Source organism: Clinocottus analis, unplaced genomic scaffold (assembly GCF_023055335.1).
Source record: "Clinocottus analis isolate CAN_PGR_092001 unplaced genomic scaffold, fCliAna1.0.p SCAF_11, whole genome shotgun sequence".
NCBI classification, from domain to species: Eukaryota; Metazoa; Chordata; class Actinopteri; order Perciformes; family Cottidae; genus Clinocottus; species Clinocottus analis.
Window position 1 is genome coordinate 14,214,057 of NW_027175832.1, and position 25,875 is coordinate 14,239,931.

A 25,875-nucleotide genomic window follows, 5' to 3' on the forward strand; every position below is an offset into this window, starting at 1 on the left:
CAAGTGGAATAATTTAATTATCATATGTTGATTCGTTAAAAAAAAAACATCCATCAATAATACACCCCCTCTAACACTTGACTGCTGAGTTGAACTTATTTTAACTCTGTAAACTAGATCAGTTTTCGCTGAGTGTTGATGTGTTTGATGCCTGCTCCGTGAATACTTTGATTTTTATGATTGAGCGCAAAGCACTGCTGTGTACCACTCACAGTTGCACCTCTGGCCTATGAGAATAACAGTCAGTCAAAAGGGAATCTAGGGCAAAGAGGCCTGAAAGGGAGACATATAGCATAAACCGCAGATAGCCAAAGAAAGTGGAGATTCTGCCAAAAGGGATGAAGACAAGACGACAGGGCTCCGTGTGGGATTTCACTTTGGATTTTGGCCCTGCAGGGATATGTGGAAGCACAACTGACAGGACTTGCGTGGAGAAGTCGGCTCCATTCAATATAACTAAGTAAAGAATGCCCCATGCAGTCACTGATGCACCAGCATTAATCCTCCAAGGTACAACATCTCCTCGGTAAAGTTAGCTTTGGAGAGCTAAAACACTACATAATGTAAAAGATTGGGCTTCCTGTTTGACACCGAACACATTCAGGATGCGATGAGGAATCTTGTGTTAGGATAGAACAGTGAATACAGATTTAGGGAATCACCATGTAAATATGGAGACGTGTGATAGCAGTCCCTACAGCGATGTACAAACAGTGGAGAGACACCATGACAACTTTAGTTGAGATTTATTTCACTTTTTTTCTTCTTTTTTTTGCTACATTCCTCATTACTCAAATCTAGGAAGCGTAGGTGGGTCAGTCATGTTAGAAATACTTTATATCCAACTTCATATCAATATGTGCTACAAGTAAAAGTGATCTTGGAGTGGGTGGTACAATAATCTGTTGAGTAATGTCTGAGGGGAAACAAATTTGCTTTAAAAAGATTAAATGTAAAAAACATTAACACATACACAATGATCAAATTTACAGTTCATGACTATTATGAATATTATGATCCAATTCAATGATCCCAAAGTTAGCACATGGGGGTGAGTGGTTTATACTCTCCAATGAGGCAAATGGTGTGAACTCATAATTTACGAAAGTATTTTCTTTACTGCGTATGGTCCAGCACGTTTCATTTTAATGATGCTAATTTCAACTATTTCATGGCATAATCCAATAAAATAACTTCCATTAAAGTAAAAAAAAAAACAATAATCAAACACTTCATTGGTATCACAATATTCAACATGTTAATTGTGAAAAAAGATGCTTTGTTGAAACTAACTGTTTATGACAACTGAGACATTCTGTACTGTAAGCAACACATTAGTGACCTTTTTACAGCGAGGGATAAAAACAGACTTAGCCAATTTGCCAGTGAGACATCAAAATCAAGTCACTGGTGACAAGCTATGCAAGATATTACATGAGCAATAAAAGCCTTTTTTTATTTATATGGGTATAATAGAAATCATATTCAACCTAATGTAGGCTCCAAGTTTTAAAACAAACTTTGTTTGGGGATCCAGCGTATATAAATCCTTTATTAATTGGTTTATGGGGGCTCGACATTCATAAATGTCCTTGCAATCTCAAACTTATCAAATGTCTTGTATCTTCTTATGGCAAAAAAATCTCCTGTTGCACCTCATTTTTTTAAATTCTCTAGATGGTTCTCAAGTTTAAGAAAACAAAAACATCAACAAGGAAACGAAGAAAAAACAGAGTCCACAGAGCTCTGCAGCGCCGAGCTCTTGGCTGCCACAGAAAAAGTCTAGCGCCCCCTGCTGCCCGGGAGGCTTCTAGTCCAGCTGCTCCTGCTTTATCCTGTTTGAATTGGAGCCTCGCTGACTCGTCCTCCTCAGTTCCCTCCTCAAGACGTACTCGCTGAATTGGGACGAGTCCACGCCTCCGCCGCAGGAGCCGACTATCTCGAAGCCACGTTGTTGGAGGCGCTCTAGAACCTGGAAGAGGCGGAGCGGCGTAGAAGGAAGAAGGCGTCAGTAGAAATACATGCGTCGTTAGCATCTTGCATTAGCACTCTGGTGACAGGGAGTGCCCAATAGTTACTGCCAACCTGGTAAACACTCGATCAATCATCAAGGACGCTAAGACATTGTCACCTTTAACCTTTTGTTTCACTGCAGAACACAACATCATCCGGAAAAAACTCTTTTAGTCGAGGCCTGGAAACGGCTCTGGGAGTGAGCTGCAACATACGGCCCGTGACGGCAATTTGGATGAGACTTCCACAAGACTTTCACGGAAGAACCAAGAGCCTCTCGTTTTGCCTCCTGCCCCGTATTTTCATTGTTTTCGGCTGTACGTGTGCGTTTGTCTGCGTGCGTGTGAGTTGCTGTTCCTGATCTCGCAGCCTCGCAGACATCTACAGACGTGTCCGGGGGGGCTGTAGGATCACATTCCAATGAAGAGGCCCCAGGGAGCTGTGAGGCTTTCTTTCTGCCACTTGGCTCAGTGTGGGCTGCTCGGCAAAACCCCCTCTCCCCATTTCTCCCTCAGCCCTCAGGGCCGAGCCTTCGCCAAAACTACAAAGGTCCCCCTACTGCTGGCAGCTCTCTCTGCCCCCCCTCCTGCCTTCCTTCTCTCAAAACCCCCGCCCTGCCTCCATTAGCCGCAGATACAGCATCCACCGCCGGCGTGCTTTAATAACCAAACAGGATTATGGGCCCTGCCTGGGGACAACCTGCTAGGGAGCATGCTCACTCTCTTGCTCGCTCTCCACGACTCACACACTTCAGAGACCGGGTTTGTTTGTGTGTGTATGTTTTTTCTTTTTTTTTTCCGAGGGAGATGGAGATTTGACTTCCTCAGATGGAGACACAGTCCAAAATCATTGTGAAATCTTTTCAAATGTGCCTCTCCTCCATCGCTTATTGATGCGTATCTGAGCGCATCACCATCAATGAATTAGTGGAATATCAATACATAACCAGGGGAATACAATATTGCCAAATAGAGGCTGAATACAAAAGATGAGTTTAGCACATTTTACTTGGTGTAGAAGTTTTCTTATTAAAATCATGTTTTAGCCTTACAAGAATGGTTTCACTGAGAACTCATCATGAGTGTAGTGGATCCGCAGATCTATTATTTGGTGAGAAATCTTACTAAAATGTCTGACTAAGTGTTTCACTACATCCTGAATTGCCCACTTCCTGTTTCTGTTTGCCAGTTCCCAACTTAGTTTTCAGCATTGCCGTGACTCTCAACCTATTTACTGTCCCGTCTGTGCAGGTCGGCTCTGATGAGCATTTCAAAAGGCAACGTTTTAAAACAACCGTAATGACTCGTAAAAAAATGAGCTGCATGTGATTTTCCTCCATGTGGAAAACGAAGGGCGGCCGAGTGAGATTCAGAGCAAATCAGGAGCGTTGCAAAGGGATTGCTTGCTATTAAAGCTGACCATCCACCGGCTGCGGAGCCCAAGTCCAAATCATTACTCCGGTCAGATCACAGAAAAGTAAAGATAGTGGTAGACTTGTGTAATGATGACTTGCTAAATTGATCCTTTGATGAACTCATCAAAGAGCTCATTTTTTTTCCGCAAGGCTGTTCTTGTGACTCGATTAGATTAAAAAAGATACGATTCTGCAATCAGACATCAGTAAAATTGTAAAAGTCTACAGCATAACTGCGAATGAAAAAAAAAAAAAAAGTTGAGTCAACAGATCATCACCTCAGTCAACGCCTCGGGCATATAAGTGAGTGGAAAAATGTAGAAAAGCATACTTGTAATATACACACTCTAAAAACTTTCAGTGTGTATACTCAATGACGAATGCGCAGTATAAATGGCGATAAACCCACAGCAGCCCGCTGTCCCCGTTACCTGGACAGAGTTGAGGTGGCAGTACCCATTGAGTGGGAAGCGGATGACGTGCGTGGAGTCGTGGTTCCAGCCGGCATTGACAGAGTTGCACATGACGTCGCCGATCTCTGGAAACACGTCTTCAATCAGGGCCTTGTCGCCGCTGAGCGTGATCCTCTCGCCCAGGTCGGGCGCCACCCGCACCACCAAGCACTCGCAGGGACGCGACACCCGACTCAGCTCCTGGTCCTGGCGCCAGCTCTCCAGCTCGGCCAGCATGGGCTGCAGCTGGAAGTATCGCGCCTCCTCGTACAGCAGGCTGTAGTCCTTGAGGAGAAGGGGCAAAGCCGTTGACATCTTGGGATATCATGGATATTATGTAGCTCCGTTTGTGTCCACTTTACCACTCCGGGCTCTCTGATGCAACTAGGTCTTTACTGTCGGAAGTCGGACTACAGTAAATGTCCAAATAATGCTTGAATGTTTTACTTTTAAATCTTAATTTCCATTTAAGTTAAATGTAAACCACTGACATTGTTTTCAGAACAACATTGGGAGGGTTGTGAGTAGCAGAACGTTGTGTCAGTATCATGAAGATATTGAGAAGGCATTGTAGTTTGAATTTTTTTACTTACATGCTTAATATCCTAATAGCTCATAATCTCTCCGGTTTATTGATTTTTTTTTGGATTTTTTTTCTTTTAACACATGAAGCTCTGTAACGGCCTCCGGCAATCCCCAAAACAATATTTTTTTATATATACATTGTCCAAAGATACTTCCTCTGTATTTTAAGGTAGACTAAACTGAATAGTATGAGGCTCAGCCTAAATGCGTTATTGCTGTACTGGAGAGCCAAAAGACTATAATTGTTTTAATAAAAACATAGAATAGGTTTTGAATATACTCTTTTTTTAATATACACCCAAACCAAAAGGGAATCCGCGAAGGAGTTTGAAAACCGCTGTTCTACATGAACGAGCAATACTCCCAGGCGAAGACACCATTCAGCAAAAATTACAAAAGATCCAGAGCCGAGGAGATGCAGCGCGACGTGTAACACAGGGTTGCGTGGGGTGAAGGAGCAGATCCTTTACCCGCAGGACTGCGGGGCCTAAATCGCAGCACACTCAAGTTTCCTCATGCTCCTCTCAAAATCTGCTCAATGCGAACGTGACCTTAGGTTGAACTTGAGCCTGTCTTTTGTCTTTGCTTATTTTAGCTGACATACTTTGCAGTGATTGAGTCACACTGTGGACAGTCCATCGGATAATGTGGTTATTTGTTTTCTCCCGGGGCAAGTTAAGTAATTACTGACTAAATGACACATAAGAGTAATAAAAGGGGGGGGGGGGGTGGAAGAAAAAGAAGGAATACTAATGTGTCACATACAGTGAAACTCATGGACACTTGGCTTCAGAACACTGCGCTGATGAAATCTATCACATGGGAGCCAGGACATTTATTTATTGGCCTTGATGCAGGCTTATTGTCTTACTTACATATCTCGAAAGAATCTTTGGCCACTAAGAGCCCGAGGGGATCAAACCAGCATCTCGTGATGAGTAAATGCATTGCTATTGAGCTCGCTTCGCCCTCCTACTTTGTCTCCAGCATGGGAACCGTTTCCAGCAGCTCAAGGAGTGCCCCGGCGACCAAAGGCATTCCACGGCCTTAGCATTCATTGTGTGTGCTAAGTTGTGGGACTGCTGACTGGCTGATGGGACTTTACAGTTTCTAGGATGGACACGCACTCACTTTGAAGTCGTCTGGAATGAGGAGCTTGGACGTCCTGAGGAAGTTGAGGATGTAGCGGAACATGTGTCCATCCCTGTCAATGAAGTAGTGCTGCTTCAGGCTGTCCAGGACTATAGGCTCTGTGCCATCAAAGAGACGACCAATTCTACCCACGGAGAAGGGGAGGAAGAGAGGGAGGGGGAAGGGAGGGGCGGGGGGGACAACATGTCAACATTAACAATCTTACATGGCTTAATATTTGCATTCGTTGTGAACTAATATTATGCGTTATCGATACACTGCTTTAGCTAGAATCATCACAGGAGGGAAAAAAAGAAGGAAAAAAAGATAATGTGAAGCAAGAGCATGTGTGACTCACTCATTTTCTTAAGCTCTGAAACGTTTTTTACACCTTCGCACAGACACGAACACGTTACTGAGCTTGAGACACGCATCGGCCATGAAGGAAGAAAGAAAGAATAAAAGGAAAGAGTGAAGGAAGAAAAGAAACAGACAGACAGAGGGGAAGAGGGAAGGAAGGAAGGAAAGAAAAGATGAAAAACAGAGGTGGTCTGAAAAGGTCAGGGCCAGCTGGTAGCTGGTTGCCCGAGGCAGGGTGCCAGTCACCCTCGGGCCGGGGCTCGGAGCGACAGTGCGGCCTCCCAGCCTCCAGATGGCCCCCATGCCCTTTGGCCCTTTACGGCTGCTGTGACATCTGTCAGAATAACCAAGTCGCTTTGTCTGTGCACTGCATTCTGCACTCCTACAAATTGTTTACCGCCCCAAAATAACTGTGGGCTTCACGAAACACAGGAAAACAGTGATTCTGTGATACGGCCTGCTAAATCCAAAAGCAACTGCCGCTGCAGATTTGTCGATAGAAGGAGTAAACATTTCGTTTATACTCAGTTTCTCCGCCAAGTGCACCCATGAGACATTTCTGTGATTTGACGAGATGTGACATTTGACTGTTTAATGTCACAGGATGACATTAAACATTAAACAGGATGACATTCTGACGCTGAGAAATCTGGCTTGAAAAGAAGACGCTGAATCTCTCTGCAATCCCCCTCCCCCCCCCCCCCCCTCCCGCTTCACACACACACACACACACACACACACACACACACACCCTCCACACTTAAAACACAGATGCATGGTCGAGCAGACTCACCGGGATTCAGGGAATTTTGTCAAGGTGGCCAGACTGCTGGTGTACATGTGCCCGCCCACATCAATGTGCACGGGGGCGTTGGACTTGGTGAGCTGTGCAGCTGTTGGGATGCCCTGGTTGCTCAAGGGAGACACCGGTGATCGAGTGATCATGGGCCGGGACATGCTGGAGCGATGATCCTGTAAAACACGGCACAAGGGGAGAAAACGTTAACACGGGTCAAATGTGTTCAATTCAAAACACCCACACGATAGGGGACGCGATTATTCATATTTAGGGAATTAAACCATTTTGGGGGGAAAAACACGTTTTTATATTGTTGTAACACAGCACACACTGAGTGCAAGGCGAGACTTTTATCTCTGCAAGTTGGAGCAGTCTGACCTTGACCTGGATGTTGCCAAAAATCCATGAGCACCCACTCCTGTGGGCCATAATCTCCAAAACCAAATTAATTTGGGGCATCAATCTCGTGGAAATGAGCAATAATGACTCTTGATTTGAACACTGTAATAATAGGATTGTGAGGGAAGCGGTTGCCTGTTAACCTACAAACACCATTAGGAGACAATGCCTGTGTAGCTCTGAGAAGAGAATCACTTCTACTAAAGTTTGAGTGAAGCTGAAAAAAAGGAGCCCGTTAGTCTGTGACACCTCCGTTTCTGAGGATGGAGAATACAAACATTTTCGGAGAACCAAAGCAGGAAGTGAGGGGAGGGGGGAGAGGGGGCGATATGCGCGTGCGTGCCATTCAAATAACGTGACAATAGTGCGCAGTCTACATTTAAAAGGACAGCAGGAATACAATCTATTCGCACACCGGAGCCAATAAACCCCGTGTCTGTCTGTCCGCTTCATCAAAATCGAGCGTTATTTCTTTTCTTTTTGTGTGTGTTGGTCTTCCCGAAAACACACACATACACTTCCCACACACACACACACCAAAAAAAAAATCGGACTTTACGCGTTTACCTGCGCCGGCATCACTGTGTTCGGAGAGGAAGTCAACGAGTGGTCATTTTGCTTGAGAGACGCTGCGTGAACCGGCTCTCCTCTGCACGCGTACATCAGCGAGGGCTCCCTGCACTCCAGCGCTCGCATCGGCAGCCGTTTGAGGGAAGCGTGCACGGGCTCGTCCGCGGAACTGATTGGACGCGGTCGCTTCCTCGCTTTCTGATGCGTTAGGTCCATGATGTCCGTCTCGTCCATTGCGGCGCGGGCGGTTCAGGTGGAGAGGGGTGGTGGTGGTGGTGGTGGTGGTGGGGGCGAGGGGGGGAGGAGGACCGGGAGAGGACGCGGTCGGCTGTTTCCAACGTGTCTGCCAAACGCGGAGAGATTCTCGGGAGGCGGGATGGCGAACACCGGGGGGAGAGAGAGAGAGAGAGCGCGCGGCGCCGAGGCTGTCACACGGAGCTGCTTCCTCGCAATGGCTGGGAGAAGTCAAAGCCCCCGACAACATTAGCATCGGAGCGCCTGCGGCTCTTCTGGGCTGTCGCTGTTTCAGCGGCAGGTATGAGTGTCGCATTTTCAGAATAAAACAAATCCTTCACAACACGCGCAGACACGCGCGCACACACACACGCACGCACACGCGCACATATACAAAAAGGGATCGTCTATTTATACGCGTGGACCCGTCACATTTGGCCTTTGCTGACGATGTTTATTCCAGCGTCCTTCGACACAACAGACCCACCAAGTCCAAAGTTCGGTGAAAAGAAAAAAGAAGAACAACAACAAACACACCAAAGCGGTGACCAGCCCACTCAGGTGCCCCCTGTGACACCTCCCTCCAGATGCACATCACTCATGAGCACCTGACTGATCATAATCTCCCCAATCACACAAAAGCAGCCAGTGAGATCATTTCCAGTTGCCCGGAATGCATGAACACTCTTGTTCATCATTTGTGAAGGATACGAATGATAAGTCAAGTGACCTTTGTGTGCACGAGGAGACTTCATATATAGCTTATAGCACTGATCCAATGCAAGTGTTTAATCAATACGCTATGTTCCTCACTGGAAGGCAAGTTGGACCTAAACATTGCTTTCTTAACTTTTTTAAACAAAATGTTACACATAAATACATAGATAAATATACATGTGCTGTAATGTTAATAGTCATAATATCCAATACCAGATCGGCCCATTGTCGCCGTGCCCGACCCAGCGGCTTGAGCCGATGTCAGATATCAGCATCGGTGCCTCTCTAACCTCTTGATGACTTTCTCATCGGCTACCTGTCTGACAAATACCAGAGTTAGTGTCTGGTGTCTGAGGCGTGTAAAACACCACCTCGACTGACCACATCAGCATTGCAAAAACACACACGCTAATGACATCACGGCGTTTAAAAACCAGACCACAACATGTCCAATTGCTGTTCAAAGTACTGCCACAGCACTCTCTTGGGCTGTGTTTTCCCCCCCCCCCCCCCCCCACAGAAAATACAGGGAATCCACAAATTTTAATAACATTCACATTCAAATTAATTAGTTCAACCACTGGCCTTAAAACATCCACATTCCTGCTTCTCATTGGCAGCGGGAGTTTCACACCTAGATACCCAATTAGCAATTAAGCTTGCCTTTGAGTGCAGGCCTCCAATGCGGTGTGTGATCCCGGTCTGATTTGCATGCCGCTTGTGCACGCGCTGATAAGCGCAGGCAGCAGCCATACATAGTTTTAAAATTCAACTCCAGAATCCCTCGCAGAAGGCAAAGGGGCCTGCGGGGCAAAAGAGAGAGAAATCACATGGCTGCTCTTCAAAAGGGGACCTGTGTAAGGCAGCCGGCAAAGTGCGTGGGATCACACTCAGAATGCAGGTAATTTGTTCCCTGACTAATTTGTGGAGATGGTGGTGTGTGTGTGAGTGTGTGTGTGTGTGTGTGTGTGTGTGTGTGTGTGTGTGTGTGTGTGTGTGTGTGTGTGCGAGAGAGAGTGAGTGTGAGAGTGAGTGTGTGCCTGTGGAGAGTAAGTTCTGAAAACAGCTTGGTTGGAATTGGATTTCCTCAAAGCCTTGTCATCGCAAAGGTGGATTGAGTGTAAAATCTGTAAGGCATTATGGAAAATTGCAGGGGAGAGAGAGAAGAGAGAGTGAAAGAGAACGGGTGGTTTGGTGGGTGGGAGGTGGTGGAGGAGAGGGGTGGAGGGGGGGGGGTGAAGGGAGGTGGGAATGAGCTCACAAAACCATTCGGAGTTGTTGGAAGAGAAGACGAAAGCGTTGCCGACCTTTCGACTGGGCGGACGCTTTCAAGACCGTCGCACTTTCCTCTCAAGGACAGGTCAAAGGTCACCGCATCCTCAACCAACCCAACACAGTGATGAGTGACTGATCGTCAACATCCCCACACCTCTTTCACACCGGCACTTTTCCTACCTGTTGACATTTTTTCCCCACAAGACTCTTCCGATGCGAGGGCGTTCACAGACCTGTCCCCTAAAAAAGTTTTCAGGCCTTTGTGTTGCAAGTCGACAACCGTCGAGGGACTTTGCTCGTTTATCCGACTCGTGTCATTCTGTTGCACTGGTACGCACAAACAAATCTAAAACAGGCACGGTGCATCAAAGCCTGAAGTATTTAAGCTGCTCCAGTTACTCCTGTCCCACCCCCCATCACAGTCTTTCAAGCCTTCTATGCAAAATCCTCTTGTTAACATCTTCTTTACATCTCAGGGAACAACACTATATAGCTCTGTGTGCATCTCGAGCTATAAGGCGGCGTATAACCCGCCAAGCGCCTCGGTGATGCTGCAGTAATCAAAGGGCCGTGTTGGGATCCACATCAGCAGCAAACTAGCTCTCAATTTTCCATCCCACAATGCAGCTCTTGAGTGTTTTGACATATCGCACAAGACACAATTAGCATTTCAGATCAGAGCATTAACATTCAGTTGGAGGCAGGCAGACTGGTATTTACATAATCTGGATGGGTTGTTTCTGCTCTGTTGCCCGTGGTTATTTGTTTCAAATGTCCACACACAGACAAACCACAGACTGCTATGGGTTCACTTCAGTCATTGCTGGCTGTAAAGGTAAAACAGAAGACAACAAAAAAGCAGGTAGAGGCCGTCGTAGCTGAGTTCTCTGGGTGATTATTGTGGGCTGGTTGTCTGGTCAGTATCACCTTGGGCTTTATAGATGTAAATTGGGCATTATACGCTGCCGAGCAACACCAAATTAGCGATTTACATTTGAGATGTCAGACGTTTATAGTTACAGGGATCTGCAAACGTCTCCACGGTTTGCATCAGGTGAATCTCACAAGTCACGACTACAGGTTGACCGTGTATTACCTAAAAACGCAGTACGGCCGTGGCTGTAGAATTTTGCGGTGCCAAAATTAAAACCAAAAAAATGCAGAATGTGTTCAGTGTGCAGCTATACTTTGGCATTTAGTGAAAGGGTGCAGAGGTTGCCTTCTGCCGAGCAAAAAGGAAAGAAAAGTTACCAGAGGAAGGAGACCCCGCTGACCTGCTCTTGAGCTAAGAGCAGTGTGATATTTTGGATGAACCACTTAATAGTTTTGGATTAACCGAAAAGTAAAAAGTGGGAAATACTCGTCTGCAATGGCTCTGGATCATTGTCACCCAATCCGAGTTCCACAGAACCAACAATGTCGCAGAACTCGAGCCAGTCTGTTGACAATGGCTTCAAGGCATCCGAGCTGATACTCAGTTTTAGATTTTGCATCCAGGCCACTTGCATTACATATCGCAGCAGCGCTCCAGAGACACACAATCATCCCCCCTGAGTTTCGTTACAAGCAGGGCCACTTCAACACAACTCTTTGTGGAGTTACTGTAGTCGTGCATCAGCATGACATCACGGATGAGGAAGTGTGATCAGTTGCTGTGGGCGTTTGGAGACAGTGGTGCGTGTTCACAGACAGAACTGTCCCGGGGCACAGGAGGGGCAGAGCCATAATATTTATAATAACAACAGCATCTCTCTCCATGGGGCTCTAATTTAGCAAGAAACAAGCCTTTAACTTTGAACTGAGATGTGGACTGATCAGTCTGTCTGCTGAGCATATAGCTGCACTGTGAAACAGATGTTCAGATGATGTACGTCAAAAAAGGAAGGTGGTGTTGTTATTACAGCGCCACCAAGTGATCAGTCCTGACAACTCAACATCTTTAGTCGTGCTCCCTCTAAAACTGCTGAAACCAAGTATTGGCTTTCACTGCAGGTGACCTAAAGTTAGAGGGTTTTGTTTTAATGTCCTTCAGAGTCTCCTCCTCCCTGCAGCACAGTCACAAATGTAAAGACACCCAAATGCAACCTGTTTTTTTTGGTCCGGGATGTGAGCTAGAATTTCACAGTATAAACTTTATGCAGCTCGGTAGAGGTGTATTTATACAGCACACGTTCCCGTAGGCGCAATAGGTCCAGAGTATTACTTAGTAAACTATATTTGCCGATTCGCCGTCGGACCTTGGAGTTGATTACGCACGGCGCGGTCAGAGAGACACGAGAGGAGAGCGGAGGACAAAATTCGCCCCTATGTTTGGTCTCCGTTTACAGAAATATCAATATCGCAACACGAACACGGTCTGTACAAAAGGACGATTCGCAGGTTCTGCGTCGACGTGTGTAAAAGGTACATCCTGTTTTACAGAATACGAAAAAAAAAAAACGCCCGCGGCGAAATTACTCCACAATGGCGTCTTTCATTAGAAGATCTGGGACAGCCAGGAAATAGAACGGTCTCACAACCAAACTGACTTAAACATACATTTAAAAAAAAAAAAAAGCGCTCCATGAAAACGACAAACGCGGGTTTGAGGAAGTTATGGGCAAGTTGTACAGCAACAGCGACCCGGAGACGGCGATGTGTTTTCGGAGCTGAAACGCGCCAGGAGCGAATTCACACGGCGGACAAGTAGAGTGTTTGCTCGACAAGATCGCAGTCTAACCCGCTGCTCGTCTCAAAGCAGATGTACCAAATCCTCCTTTTATCGCTGCCACGCGCATACATCTGTACAGTTACTGGGCAACAATAGCCAGGAAGTGGTTAAATATTTTTTAAAAGAACTGTACCGCTCGAATCGCTTGGCACATGCGTAAAAGCTGCTGTGCCTCAACGTCCCAGTCCACCCAGCCTCGGAAATAATAGCAAACCAAATAAATCTCCGCTTACCTGATACATAGAGCAGCATAAAGTATCTCTTTGGGCACCTTTTTCCCTCCGATTTGGCCCACGAGCTGCTTCTCTTCCTACAGCAGTGAGAAATGCAATAGCTTGGCAAAGGTAGACAGAACAAAATACAGAGAATACTTGCTCCAGGGCTCCAAAACCCCTCAAGGCAAAGATCAGGATACAATTAGCTCATGTCTCTGCCCCAGTCTAAACCAATCTGCAGAATACAAAACTCCCCGCAAAGGAAGAGATCACAGCAGCAGCACCTCAGTCTTTGTTGAGTTTATGTTTTTTTATAAAATCAAATAAAGAAATCTTTTTTTTTCTGCATTTACAACACCCTCACTCCTCCTGCCTCCAACTTGCCTATTGCCTCCCTCTCGCAGAGAAGCTGATTTTAATCGTTATGATTAGTTTTGATGTAACGTTCCCCCGGGCGATTGCTACAAATGGATGGAGTGTTTCTTTGCCAGGGAGCAAAAGCAGCAGATGATGATAATTATATAGATTGTTGGTGGAGTCCTTTGATTTTTTTTTCTCCCCCCCCCCCTCTCCCACCCCCCACCTTACCTCTCTAACATCTAATCTATCTGGTGTGCTTCTTCAACACACGCCATCCACGCTGCATGTGCATCAGACAACTTGTTGATGAGCCCGGAATCAACTTATTAATTTAACGGAATGCAGTAATGTATTTCTCCCCGCTTTGCAATCTTTTCAGTCTCTTTCCTCCCTTTGGACAACCTCCAATATGACGTGGCCGTATAAATAAGCACTCGCAGCTTGCCTTGCCCCAATCAAGTCTGAATCAGCGCCTGCGGGTGATGTGCGAGCTCATTTCAAATGTTCAACCATGCATGATTTCGGGAAGATTGAGGCACTTCTGAAGCTTTTACATTTACTTGGGGGAGCGCAGTCAGCAAAAGGAAGTGCACGTTTAAAGACATCCCTTTTGTGGAATTCCTTCATGTGAACATACATGATTATTCTGTCTTGAGTCAAGAGTGCTATCTTGTGCCACAATTGACAGTGATTTCTCTTCAACCTCAACAGTACTCCCCGCTCAGTGGAGCACAGGATGAAATGACCTGCGCCCCCTACTGTCCAGAACGGCAACTTGTTTTCTTCTTCTTTTTCGAACAGCCGTTATGAGAGCAAAGCCATGTTGCCATGTTATTGTAACATCAACCAACTTTGAAAAGCAGAGGGGAAAAGCAGAGCAAAAAAGTGCAGAGGCGACATCCATTTGAAGCAAATATTTACAAACAGGCGGTGCATTTCCATGCTCTTCCAAGTTCAGTGGAATAGGAACGCCACATCAGGCGCGGACCGGTGACTGATGCAGGCGAGCATACAAACAAAAGCGTTTTCCAGTCCCCCTCATCAAAAGAGTTTTTTTTTTTTTTTTTCCTCTTGAGCAGCATCTTTTGTAGATAATAAACAGAAATGCTTTTTTGGGGAAAAGCCAGCTCTTTCCTGTCCGATCCAAGGGCCATTAAAGTTTCCACTTTTTGACCAGCACGTCCCACGGGAAAACAAACACAGGATTAAAGCGTTACAATGAAGTTATTTGCCCCAGAGGTTACTGGCAGGCACATGATACACCAAGCCCCAACTATCATCACACACACACACACACACACATTTTTATGCCATTAGTCTGGTCTTCGTCTTCGTCCCCAGGCCTTACAATCCCATGCGTTCTCCATTTTGCTCACAAATGGAGCCCATTCATAATGACAAGCTCTCACTTGAAAATATGCATCCGATGTTGCTGAAGCTAACCAGTGGAGATCTTTGGATACGTGTGGTGTTTGATATCAAAAACACACAGACAGAGCCATCGGTTCTAACGCCGCTGTGGCCGGGTAGTACTTTGGTGGGATGTAGACCTCACCGCTACAGCCGGCGAGCGTTAGCCGGCTGCATCGTATTCTGGAGGGAAAATTATCCAGATTGGTTGCAGATGTGAGTGCGCTCCAAAGAGAAAAGGGCCTTGCCCCGATGACATCATAGGGATATCAATGCATTTACGGGAGAGAGGGATCCTGGAGGAGTTATACTGCGCCATACATGCAACACATTCTTCCTCTAACAAATGAAAAGTACACTACAGGACACACTCTCTCTCAATGCACATGGTTCCCAACGACAGCCTCACCTGGTCCGGCTTATGGTGTGAGCAAGCGTTCAAGATTGGTGTATAACGGAAACCACTGCGTCCGTTTGCTGACTTGTTAACCCTTCTGTCAGTGAGCATTTCAGCCTCCTACGTTATCCTGTACATGTTGCTGAAGAGGCAGCAGCTGAGCAGAAGATTTGACAGATTTAAAAGAGACACATCAAGCTTATCTCCAGTTTCATGCATGGATTAGTTCAATGTTGCACTATAGAACAGGTTTACATGCTTTTATTTTTCTCGTTCCGTGTGTCTGAATAAACCTGCGTTCACCCTCCGTCTGACAAAGTTTGAGCTAATTTTCAGTGGAATTGTGTTGCCAGGCAACAGCCTGGCTCCATGTTTGCTTCCTGTCAGCTGATGTCATTCGCAAACACTGCACCTCATCAAGCACCTCTGCATATTGATAGTTAGTTAGTTATTGATAACAAAGAATCTCTATTATAATCAGACACATAGAATACTACCAGCTCCGCGCCGTGGCGTGATGACTCTTCCTTCTTTCACGGCCTCCTTACCGGAATGGAACTGTTACACATTTAGCATGTTTACATCTAAAACTGTTCTGTATATTGTGTAGTTGTAATAGTACAACCGTTCCAGAAGAATTCCAGAAGGCGCGTTTAAAGGCACAGTTTCTGAATACGGGCTTTGTGTATTTCGCCACGGTTTGAGCGTTTTGATACTTTCACAGTATTTACATAGCACTTAGAGCTGCTTTATAAAAATCTGACTTTTGAAAATATAGGGACACTTTAAAGACTGAAAGGAAATGCTCTGTTTTACCATCATTAATGCAAAAATAACACATTCTGGCCTGTTCTTTATGACCCTCAGTAGTGTCAGATAATATCTAAAGGGCTAAACCCCGCGAGCACCAACCGGTTGGCATCGCCTCTCTTGGTCCTCGCAAACCAGTCGGCATGGACTGAAGGAGATGTTGGCATCGCCTCAGACCTTGTTCATACCTGCTGCTGTTCCCGCCACACCCCTCTAATGGCCTCTGGTAGTTTAAGGGAGTGGGGGCGTCAAACATCCTGACTTCTGCCCTGCGGCGGTGCATAGCCAGAACTGTTATCAAATATTGTGTTTGGCACAATGACATTCAGCTCCGAAGAACAACTCCGTTGCTACAATGTAGCCCAAGTCATAGCATCCAGTATGGCCTCGGCAGGCTGAACGTTAACAATGGTATTTACATAACAGAGGAGCTTATGTGTGCAGTTCAGGGGTAGCAGACAGTACGCAGTGTGCGCTATTGCCAAGCCTGTGTTCATGCTCAAGCCCAGAAACTTATTGAATGCAAATTCTGTGGAGCTGTGCATGTACATGTCTCTGACTCACTGTTGCAATGTGGTTATTATAAAGTACAAAGCAAGCATGGTACACACACACACACAGACACACAGACACACACACACACACACACACACACACACACACACACACACACACACACACACACACACATCAGAGTTGATTTAGCTCACAAAGTAGTTTCAGTTTCCTATCTGGCAAGAGTGATCACAAGGCAAGATTTTAGAAGTCAAGTTGAGATATTTCAACTTGAGTCAAGCTCCAACTGAGGACAGATGTGGGTCCCTGTTGTATGGCACCGCTCGCAGGTGCTCCACCCCCCACCAACCCCACCCACCCACCCACCCCCTGTTCATCCAAGTTGCCCCAAATCCAGCCACCCCACCTGCAGTGGGCAGAGGAGTCAGTGACACGACCGTGAGGGGAAGAGAGACAAGAGGAGGGGGCTGCCTGGGTAAAGCTGGGAGGCTCTAATAAAATGTAATCCTATTATATGGTTCCCACTAGAGGGCAACAATAATAAAGGTTTCCCTAATAACACGAGCAGACCAAACCCAAATGGAAAACAGCTCCTCCGGTCAAGTCCCGCACTTGTACATATATCCTCTCATTAACCCAATTGCTGTTGGGCCACATTACACCGACAGGCCTTTGAGATTCAGCCCGCGATGGCGAGGCAAGAGTTAAGTCAAACAAATGTGTTTCATCAAACTGCAGTTTGGGCTTCTCTGCATAAAGGAATTGAAGGGGGGGGAGGGAAGAGGAGAGAGAAGTGAGGGAATGCATGCGGGTGGGAAGCAGAGCCCCGAGGAAACCAATCAGAACTTCTCCACCCGCCCTTCCTGTGTCAAAGCCACCGGGGTCTCAGGTGTGCGTTACATTCGCTAATACCTCCCAAACTTGATTGTTTGTGTTGGAGTAATCAGAGTTGTGCAAATTAGCATTCTGGAAAATGATAGTCCCAACATTGGTAAACAAAATCACTGTGCAGTAGAAGAGCACCGCAAACTAGAAATCAAGAGACAAGACCAGATAGCTTAGCAAACCTCCAAATGATAAAGAAGTTGAAGACTTCCTGGTTGGCCAAACGCAATATTTCTTCGTAGAAAAAAATTGCAGAAGAAAGCTTGGAATTTCATCCGATCCGCTTCTTGACAAACACTCGATTCAGAGGAGCAGTGGATGACTTTCTTTGACTAATAGAAACGGCAACTTCCCCGCTGCTACAAAAAGCACAAACTCTCATATTTATATGATTTGATCATGTAATGAATGAGTTATTCCGCTTCTTAGCTATCTGGCACAAATGCAGTGAAATATTCATTAGAAGTGACAAGGTGAGTGAGAATATCAATCATATTCTCAAGACAGCTCGAGTTATTAAGTGAGCCAATGTAACAGTATTACAAAACCCAGAATAACAAAGTTATTTATCTCTCTCTCTCTCTGCATATGTGTATGTCTATGTGTGTGTATGTCTGTGTGTGTGTGTGTGTGTGTTCGTCTGTGTGTGTTTACGTGTCTGACAGCATCAGACAGAGAGAGAGAGTGTCGCATGCCTTCCTGTTCCTGTACCACCCTCCAACCCCAGAGCCGCAGACTCAAGGCAGTTTCCAGAATCAAACAATTTCACGCAGCTACTGGAGGAGGAAATGAACTGAGCCCAGAGCAATAATAAAATTATACAAATGTTATTACAGACTCGCCTGCTACTGTCCTACTTTAATTCAAATTTGGGCACTCCAGGCGGTGCTGGTGGCAGAGACCTTCCTGAATAAATCAACATTAGCTTACGTCTAAATTATTAAGGAAGTGGGAGACTTTCTTGTTTATAGTATGAATTATTAAACAAGTGTTTAACGCTGTTTTTCTTCATGAATCCCCAAATATTAATTGCTAATGATCTTAAAGGTGTGTGTTTTATCTTTTTGCCCCTTCTGTTGTGTGCTGGGAATTGAAAATCTGAATGTTCAACTCGCAAGGAATCTGCCTGTGCTCGCTTAGATAAGCATGAGATGCACTTTGAGATATACTTTTCCTGCATCTGTATGATGTGCAAATGAAGCCCCAGTTGTGACAATATTCCCGTCATATAGCCATTGTTGGTAATGGCAGCGAGTGGGAATGTAAATTAATGAATTATGGAGGCAGCCACTGTGAAGGCCATCCATGCGTTATCGGTTTTCTGCTCAACATCTCGCTGATAAGCCGCGATGTTAACAAACAGGCAGCGGGAAAAGTCTTGCTCCATCACTTGCTGTCACTTTTTATTTGCCTTTTTTTCTAATCGGGCAATCTGCAGCAAGCCTTTTGGAACTTTGGTCGTCACACTGGGAGGTCATTTCTTCTGATGTGTTTTTTTGGTTGAATGATTTATACATTATTTCAACAATATTGTGTTCTGTACGCCCACTCCAACACTTTTACAAGCCATCGCCAATGTGGGTTTCGTAAAACAAAACCAAATTTCTAATCCGATAAGGCAGCGCTCTCCTCACCTGCCTTCCGCTATTAAATCTGCAGATGAGCAAAGGCCAATAAATCCACACACAGCCAGCCCATTCCCCATCAAGTGTCCCAGGAAGAAATAGTCAATGCATGAAACATGACATTTATCTACTCATTTATTTGGGCTGGAAAGATGATAAAGAGGATGTGAAAAGGGCGCTGGCCTGGAGCCGCTGGAGCCGTAAGGGATGCATGGCCGGCTGCCTGCAGGTAAAGTGCTGCTGAGAAAACCTGTGTGTCCATTTTCAACTCCAGGATAGGCATTCATTTACATTTCACACTACTAGTTTTCAGGAGTTCAAACTGTGACAACTTTTTATGCAGAAAAGTAATGAGATGCAGTTGGAGTGAAAATACAAAATTGCTAAAAAAAAAAAAAAAATTAAAAAAAAAACTCCAAAGAATAGCAAGATTTAAAAAGAAGAAAAAGTATTTTTGCATGAGCTGCGGCTCCTGTTCAATTACATGGTCCCTGTTATAGGGCTATGCAACACTTAATCCTCCTGTCTAGTTCTGAATTAATGGGCTGGACCAATTTCAAATGAAATATTGCTCAGAAATTTTATGAATAAACTGACTTCTCCCCATGTTTGCAGTGTAACTCGCACATCCAAGGCTCGTGGGTGCCCTCCCCTGGAGAAATACAGATGGGAGCATTATTGCACAGCAGATGATTCCCACTGTGTCCAGCGGGTGGTGCTGTTGACACACATAAAGACTGCACTTCCATGGGTTGAGAGGTGAAAAGAGAGGGGTAGTCGCTGTAGCTGTAAAAACAATTGTGGTAGTATCTGATTTATAGTGGCGTTCTAGCGTTGCAAATGCAGTGTAGCTGCACCATGTAGACAACTTCCGTTGATGAAGCGGGATCAGCGGGGCTGATCATTTCCTCCACAGTACAGGAGAAAAGAGATTGAATTGCACCTGTTCTTTTCGAAAAAGGAATTAAAGAGCAGACATAACGGATCACTTCTATTTCAAAACCACAAAGTGGTATCATTTCCTGTGCTCTCTGCTGATGGAATGAGATTACACAAAGCTATTCTCAGAGACTTAACTCACAAGGAACACACATCCTGGACATTTATCTGGCCATGGGGAGACATAATCTGGAGGTAGATGAGCCGATCCATCATTGATCTGAACCTCCGCCCGGCTCTTACTACCATAAAGAAGTGAGACAAGAGAAAACCCTCAACGCCGGATTTCCTAATAATTTCATGATTCTCTGACGCACCTATCTCATCCCATGTTTCTAAACATACCCATAAGTCAGAAAATACAGCATTGATAAAGACATAGAAAAACTTTATTATTATAACAAGTTAATATCTTTTACATATCTAAGTGCTTGCATTTTGTGAGCATAACACAAGAACTGAGCAAAAATGCTAAATTAAGGACTGAGCTGAAATAAAAAAACTTTGATAATAAACAGCAAATCAGACATACAAAATCTTTTACAGGATCTAAATCTAAATGTATAAAATAAAATAAAAACAGCGTAGTATCACAATTGTTACTTATTAGAAAAAATAAAAATGTGTTGTGTTATTAGACATAAGTCAACCAACAACAAAGTCACGGAGAGACTTACACAAAGACACGACGATGTCTCTGAGTTTCCCTGACCGATGCACTGAAAATAGAGAGCACGTAACACAACTCTGGTGATAACGCTTGTCAGAGCTGAACTCACATTGCTTGGGACCTTAATGTGCTTAATGACTACAAGGAAATTCTCTCCTGTCATTACACATACAGTACACGGACCACATGTGACACTAATCCAAAAATAACAAGCCTGCGTTTTCTTCTTCATTTCTCCAATTCAGCGTGATGCCCCCACATCATTTCTTGACCCCCGCGCATATTTCCCTAACACAATGTGCAGTCGCTCTGCAACGTGTGCCTCATGCCAACAATGCTGCAAAATCGTTAAGGGAGGGCCCCGGGAGGAGTATTGAACAGGTTATGGGATTGAGCCGTAACGTCATATTAGCTTTATGACAATGAGAGTAATTCTGCCTTGCTGTGATGCCTCGTGGACAGAAATCCTATTCTGCTTTGGGGAAGGGGGGGGGGGGGGGGTACAAGCTAAAGATGGGCACTGCAAAGTTGGATTGTCATTCTGCTCTACAGATTGGTCTCAATTTCCAGTGCACGTGATAGTCATACTGACGACAACACTTCTCCCGTTGAGTCCTTGAAAGGATCCTTTTTCTCGGCCTTCTCCAGATCGATGCAGTGGATGGATCCCGGCTTGATGGCAAAGTCCTCTGTCTCCACCTCCCTGTATTTCCCTGACGGGCCCTTTTGGAAGACCTGCTTCAGCCGTTTCTTCATCTCAGGGTCAGGGCAGTAGAGGTACTCATACAGGCCAGCAGCGAGGATGGCCCCCAGCATGGGTCCCACCCAGTACACCTGCCATGAAGAGCCAAACAAAACACCTTGATTAGTTTGCTGGTGGCTCGTGGGAGATGTTTTCTCACTGTACACAACACGCCGCTCTGGCATCGCTACAGAAACTGTCAAACTGTCCTGCTGGGTCCGGCTACAGATCTGTAAAAAGGGTCAAGCTTAATCAGAGGCAGGTAGATCAGTGTCTGCAGGATCCAGCATTTGCTTCCAAGAGAGCACACTTGCGAATATGATACCAGTGAGAGTTACTGTCAGTGTTATACCCAAGCATATTACACACACATTGACACCATACTGTCTGCAAATAGCTCAGTGGAAATAATTGCCAGGATAGAGAAATTCAGCGCTAATGCTATTTTACACCTCTCTCAGTGGCATCTCATTATGTAGCTGGAGGATGAAATGCAGGAAATGTGTGATTCTTGCCACTGTTTTGTTGTTGTTGGGCGGAGTCAAACAATTCAAGGGACATATATAAGATTTTGAACCCAATTTTCTCCGTGCATTCACTGATATAAGCGAAAGACCATTCTTTGATTGTATTTTTAGGTGACAGCTGTTTTTACTGTTCTGGCAATGGTGTTGAAAATGTGACCTTACCAGGTTTCAACACGGCAGACACTCGCCCCCTTCAGGACATTATCATCAGCTACTGCAAATGATTTCAGGGCATTTTGACGCGGCACCATGGCATAGCATTTGAACCAGTGCCAGAGTACTAAATCATAAATGGCTGGTCAAACTGGGCCAGCCACTTGCTGGGTAATATTTTAGCCATGCAAACTCCTCGAAGCAAGATCCCCCTATTACTTAAAGTATCTCTTACCCAGTGGTTCTCAAAGTTAAGTGTGACCAGAGCAGGCGCAAAGGATCGAGCAGGGTTCATGCTGGCTCCTGTGTAAGGGATCTAGAGGGCACATGAAAGTGATATTTTCAGTCATTACATCACATCATCATCAGCTATATGTCTTCAGGTATAATGCATGTCTTACTTTGATTTTTAGAACATGTTGTGTACTGAAAAATAGATCTAACGCAAGTCCTGATGTTTGCATTTGCTGAACAGAACCAGGGAGAAATCCGTGGAGCAGTGCGAGAGATAACATCTATTTCCCTGTGCATTCATTTGCTCTGCAGGGTTCAGTGAGCCCCCGGGAGATTGGTTGCTATGCGATGGCAGCCTCCAATAAAGATGTGCATGTGGGTGTGATTCAGTGAGAAGCGTGCAATATCACACGCAGAAGACGCTTTGATGCACCTGGTCTTTCTCAAGATGCATCAGGGCTCCAGCTTTCAGTGCACGCTGAAGGGGCTGGCACTTGGAGCCCGTCTTGCTCTGCCATTCTTTAATGTGGTGTGTTGAATTTCATTAGATGTTCAGATGAATCTTTGAATCAGGGTTTTTTTTTTTCGGGATTAGGAGTGTGGCTGATGGGTAGATAGGATTGTGGAAGGTTGTTGTATTGCATTTTTTATATCTTTGATTGTTAATTTTCTGTCATTATTTCATTGTTTCTATATCATCCAGTTGGCCGCTGTCTCGCTGCAGACAAGCATGACAATTATTTGAGAATCGCCGCTGTAAATATTCGCTCAGCCTTCTTACCCTGACTGTCATTTCATATCGGCCTCTAAACTAACTCACTGGAAGGTACTTACTGCAAATAAGTGACCAATGGCTACAGCAAAGCCGATTGAGAGGCTGGCGGAGCCTCCTAGGTCTGTGCGTTTGGGATCACAGGTGGCGAAGATGGTGAAGACCAGTTCGAAGGTGATAAGGAGCTCCACGAGAAGGCCGTGTCCCACCGAGATGTTGGAGTTCACCTTGGAAACAGAAGAATTTCTTTCTTGTGAAAAAGACTTACACACGAGGAAGACCGACTGTGGTCAGATTCCTACCGTGGTCACGCCGAAGGACCCTCTGACAGCAGCAGGTGTGACGAGGTAGAGGATCCCAGCTCCTGTAATAGCTCCCAGGCACTGAGCCACCACATAGAACACAGCCTTAGCCAGGCTCAGCTTTCTAGTTACAACCATAGCTGCAGTGACCGCGGGGTTAATGTGTCCACCACTGATGTGACCAAAACACTGCACCATGGTGGCGATGCTCAGCCCAAAGCACAGGGAGATAAGGACGAGGTCAGCTGGGGGAGGCGTCTCCTTGCCTGCAGCCCAGTTGATGGTGGAGCCCAGACCGAGAAGGACAAAGATGAGAGTAGCCAGGTATTCTCCAGACACAGCCCTCCAGAAGTCCTTGGTCCAGACCCCTTTAAATGCCACCATTATGCTTTGACAGTTACACCGGGAAAGGAACCTCCTGGCAAAAAGAATAATGAGCAAAATGATTAGCCTACTTATGTATTCCTGGTGTGTGCATGTGGATGGAAATGTACTGAACCCTATCAGCACAGTTGCCTCTGGGCACAACATTTATAACTCCACTTGGGATTTAAGCCAGTGACTTTCCATCACAAAATGCCATACAAAGCATTCTTTAAACATTGTGTACATGGGGCAAATTATCACACTGACTGTCAAATCATACAACGCTTAATTGCTGTCACTCATTTCACTTTGACTGTTAATGTCACAGAGAACAATCATTAGAATCTGTTACTGAACAATGTTGAAAAAAAAGCCAGAGCAACACTGATAACTTCTGTCATCTCTTTTTCTCATTCAAAAAGCTCAAACTTACCAAATGCAATAACGTGTTCTCCCCCTCTCTGTTCCCGTTGTGTGTGATGTGTTTTCATGCATAAGTCCCGGTGAGTTATTCAACCAGCAGAGGCATCGCTCCCTTGATCAAATCTAAAAGTTGAAATGGCTGTGTGACCCAGTGATACTTACAGGAAAGCAGCGGGTTGTGCGAGCGCAGAAGCGGTGCAGAGAGCCGGTCTGTCAGACGAACATGATCCACACATTGTGCCCTGGGATTGCATCCAGCAGCTTTATTAAGTTACTAGCTGGGGCATCACCTCACGGGAATTAAACAGCCTACACAGGGGGAGGAGTCCTGAGGTTTGCTTGCTCTGCAAACAGTAGCACTGTTGCACAAAGTGTGACTGCACCGTGACTCAGTCAGCCTCAGCATCTTAATCAGAGCACAATATTTACAAAACCACTGCAGAACTACACATTAAATGATCATTTTGTCAACAATATTGTCCAGTATTATTATAATATCATAGGATATGCAACATACATTTATTAAAAGTCAATGGTGGAAATTACAATAAATCACCTAGTAAAATGTTATTATACCAGTAGTTCCATTTGATCCTACTTAGAGGTAAATATTGAGCTTTAAACTAATACTTACTACATTTATTCAATAGCTTACAAGTATGCACTAATATATTGTAAATCACAAGCACCTTTACTTTTTAAAACTTTAAGAACTATCGACGCTAGTGGATCTTCTTCCTCTACTGGCAAAAATATAGTGCTTACACACACACACACACACACACACACACACACACACACACACACACACACACACACACACACACACACACACACACACATAAAACAGATTAATTAAATAAGACATTGAATGACCCATTACAACTTAACAAGTAGGATCAGGACTGATGTCAACAAAGTCCTGGTGGACCATTTAAGTTTGGAGGCTGTGTATCAGCCCCGGAAACCATAAACTGTGACATTAGGTCTGGGTCGATTGTTGCATGATAAGCCTCCAGGAAGAAACACAACCTATTTGGTATGAACAGAGAGTTAATAAGTGATCTTTATGGTGATCAAATAGCTCAGAAAAGATCAGCTGTAACAGTCATAGCTGTTTTGTTCTTTCAGTACTAGTTGTAGCTGCAGTGATACTGTAACTGTTGCTATAACACTAATACATCGTACTGTAGCTGTAAGAGTAATCTTACAGTGACAGTACTGCTATAGCTACTAGCTACAGTTTGCTTAAGCTGGAAGAGTACTGTAGCAATAACTGTAACATTGCTGTAGCTGTAACAGTACAATACTTGTTGCTGTAACATTTTTGTAGCTGTACAGTATAATAGATTGAACAGTATACTAGGTGTAGCAGTATACTAGGTGTAGCAGTACACTAGGTGTAGCTGTAACAGTATCCTAGGTGTAATAGTGTTATAGGCGTAGCTGTAACAGTATCCTAGGTGTAGCAGTACACTAGGTGTACCTGTAACAGTATCCTAGGTGTAGCAGTATACTAAGTGTACCTGTAACAGTATCCTAGGTGTCATAGTGTTATAGGTGTAGCTGTAACAGTATCCTAGGTGTAGCAGTACACTAGGTGTAGCTGTAACAGTATCCTAGGTGTAGCAGTATATTAGATGTAGCTGTAACAGTATCCTATGTGTAATAGTGTTATAGGTGTAGCTGTAACAGTATCCTATGTGTAATAGTGTTATAGGTGTAGCTGTAACAGTATCCTAGGTGTAGCAGTACACTAGGTGTACCTGTAACAGTATCCTAGGTGTAGCAGTATACTAAGTGTAGCTGTAACAGTATCCTAGGTGTAATAGTGTTATAGGTGTAGCTGTAACAGTATCCCATGTGTAAT

General features: G+C 45.0%; 2 protein-coding genes across 7 annotated transcripts; both read right to left on the reverse strand.

Moving 5' to 3' along the window:
• Nucleotides 1-760: 760 nt before the first annotated feature.
• kctd1 (potassium channel tetramerization domain containing 1) lies at nucleotides 761-15,581 on the reverse strand. Of its 4 annotated transcripts, none has more exons than XM_068571012.1 (6): nucleotides 15,539-15,581; nucleotides 12,893-12,969; nucleotides 6,749-6,927; nucleotides 5,596-5,740; nucleotides 3,859-4,164; nucleotides 761-1,972 (listed from the first exon to the last, which is right to left on the reverse strand). In XM_068571012.1, exons 2-6 carry the CDS (start codon nucleotides 12,899-12,901, stop codon nucleotides 1,811-1,813), a joined length of 801 nt encoding a protein of 266 aa, XP_068427113.1. In that variant the 5' UTR covers nucleotides 12,902-12,969; nucleotides 15,539-15,581; the 3' UTR covers nucleotides 761-1,810. The 4 variants fall into 4 exon arrangements, with proteins under 4 accessions (XP_068427113.1, XP_068427111.1, XP_068427110.1 ...); XM_068571010.1 differs by lacking the exon at nucleotides 15,539-15,581 and adding an exon at nucleotides 13,463-13,547; XM_068571009.1 differs by lacking the exon at nucleotides 15,539-15,581 and having other exon boundaries at nucleotides 12,893-13,178.
• A 4,691-nt stretch (nucleotides 15,582-20,272) lies between these two features.
• On the reverse strand, nucleotides 20,273-24,275 carry aqp4 (aquaporin 4). 3 transcript variants are annotated; one of them, XM_068604569.1, is made up of 5 exons: nucleotides 24,168-24,275; nucleotides 23,217-23,634; nucleotides 22,977-23,141; nucleotides 22,144-22,224; nucleotides 20,273-21,320 (listed from the first exon to the last, which is right to left on the reverse strand). In XM_068604569.1, the coding sequence occupies exons 1-5, from the start codon at nucleotides 24,257-24,259 to the stop codon at nucleotides 21,069-21,071; spliced, it is 1,008 nt and encodes a 335-aa protein (XP_068460670.1). In that variant the 5' UTR covers nucleotides 24,260-24,275; the 3' UTR covers nucleotides 20,273-21,068. The 3 variants fall into 3 exon arrangements, with proteins under 3 accessions (XP_068460670.1, XP_068460680.1, XP_068460690.1); XM_068604579.1 differs by lacking the exon at nucleotides 24,168-24,275 and adding an exon at nucleotides 24,016-24,161; XM_068604589.1 differs by lacking the exon at nucleotides 24,168-24,275.
• Nucleotides 24,276-25,875: the final 1,600 nt, after the last annotated feature.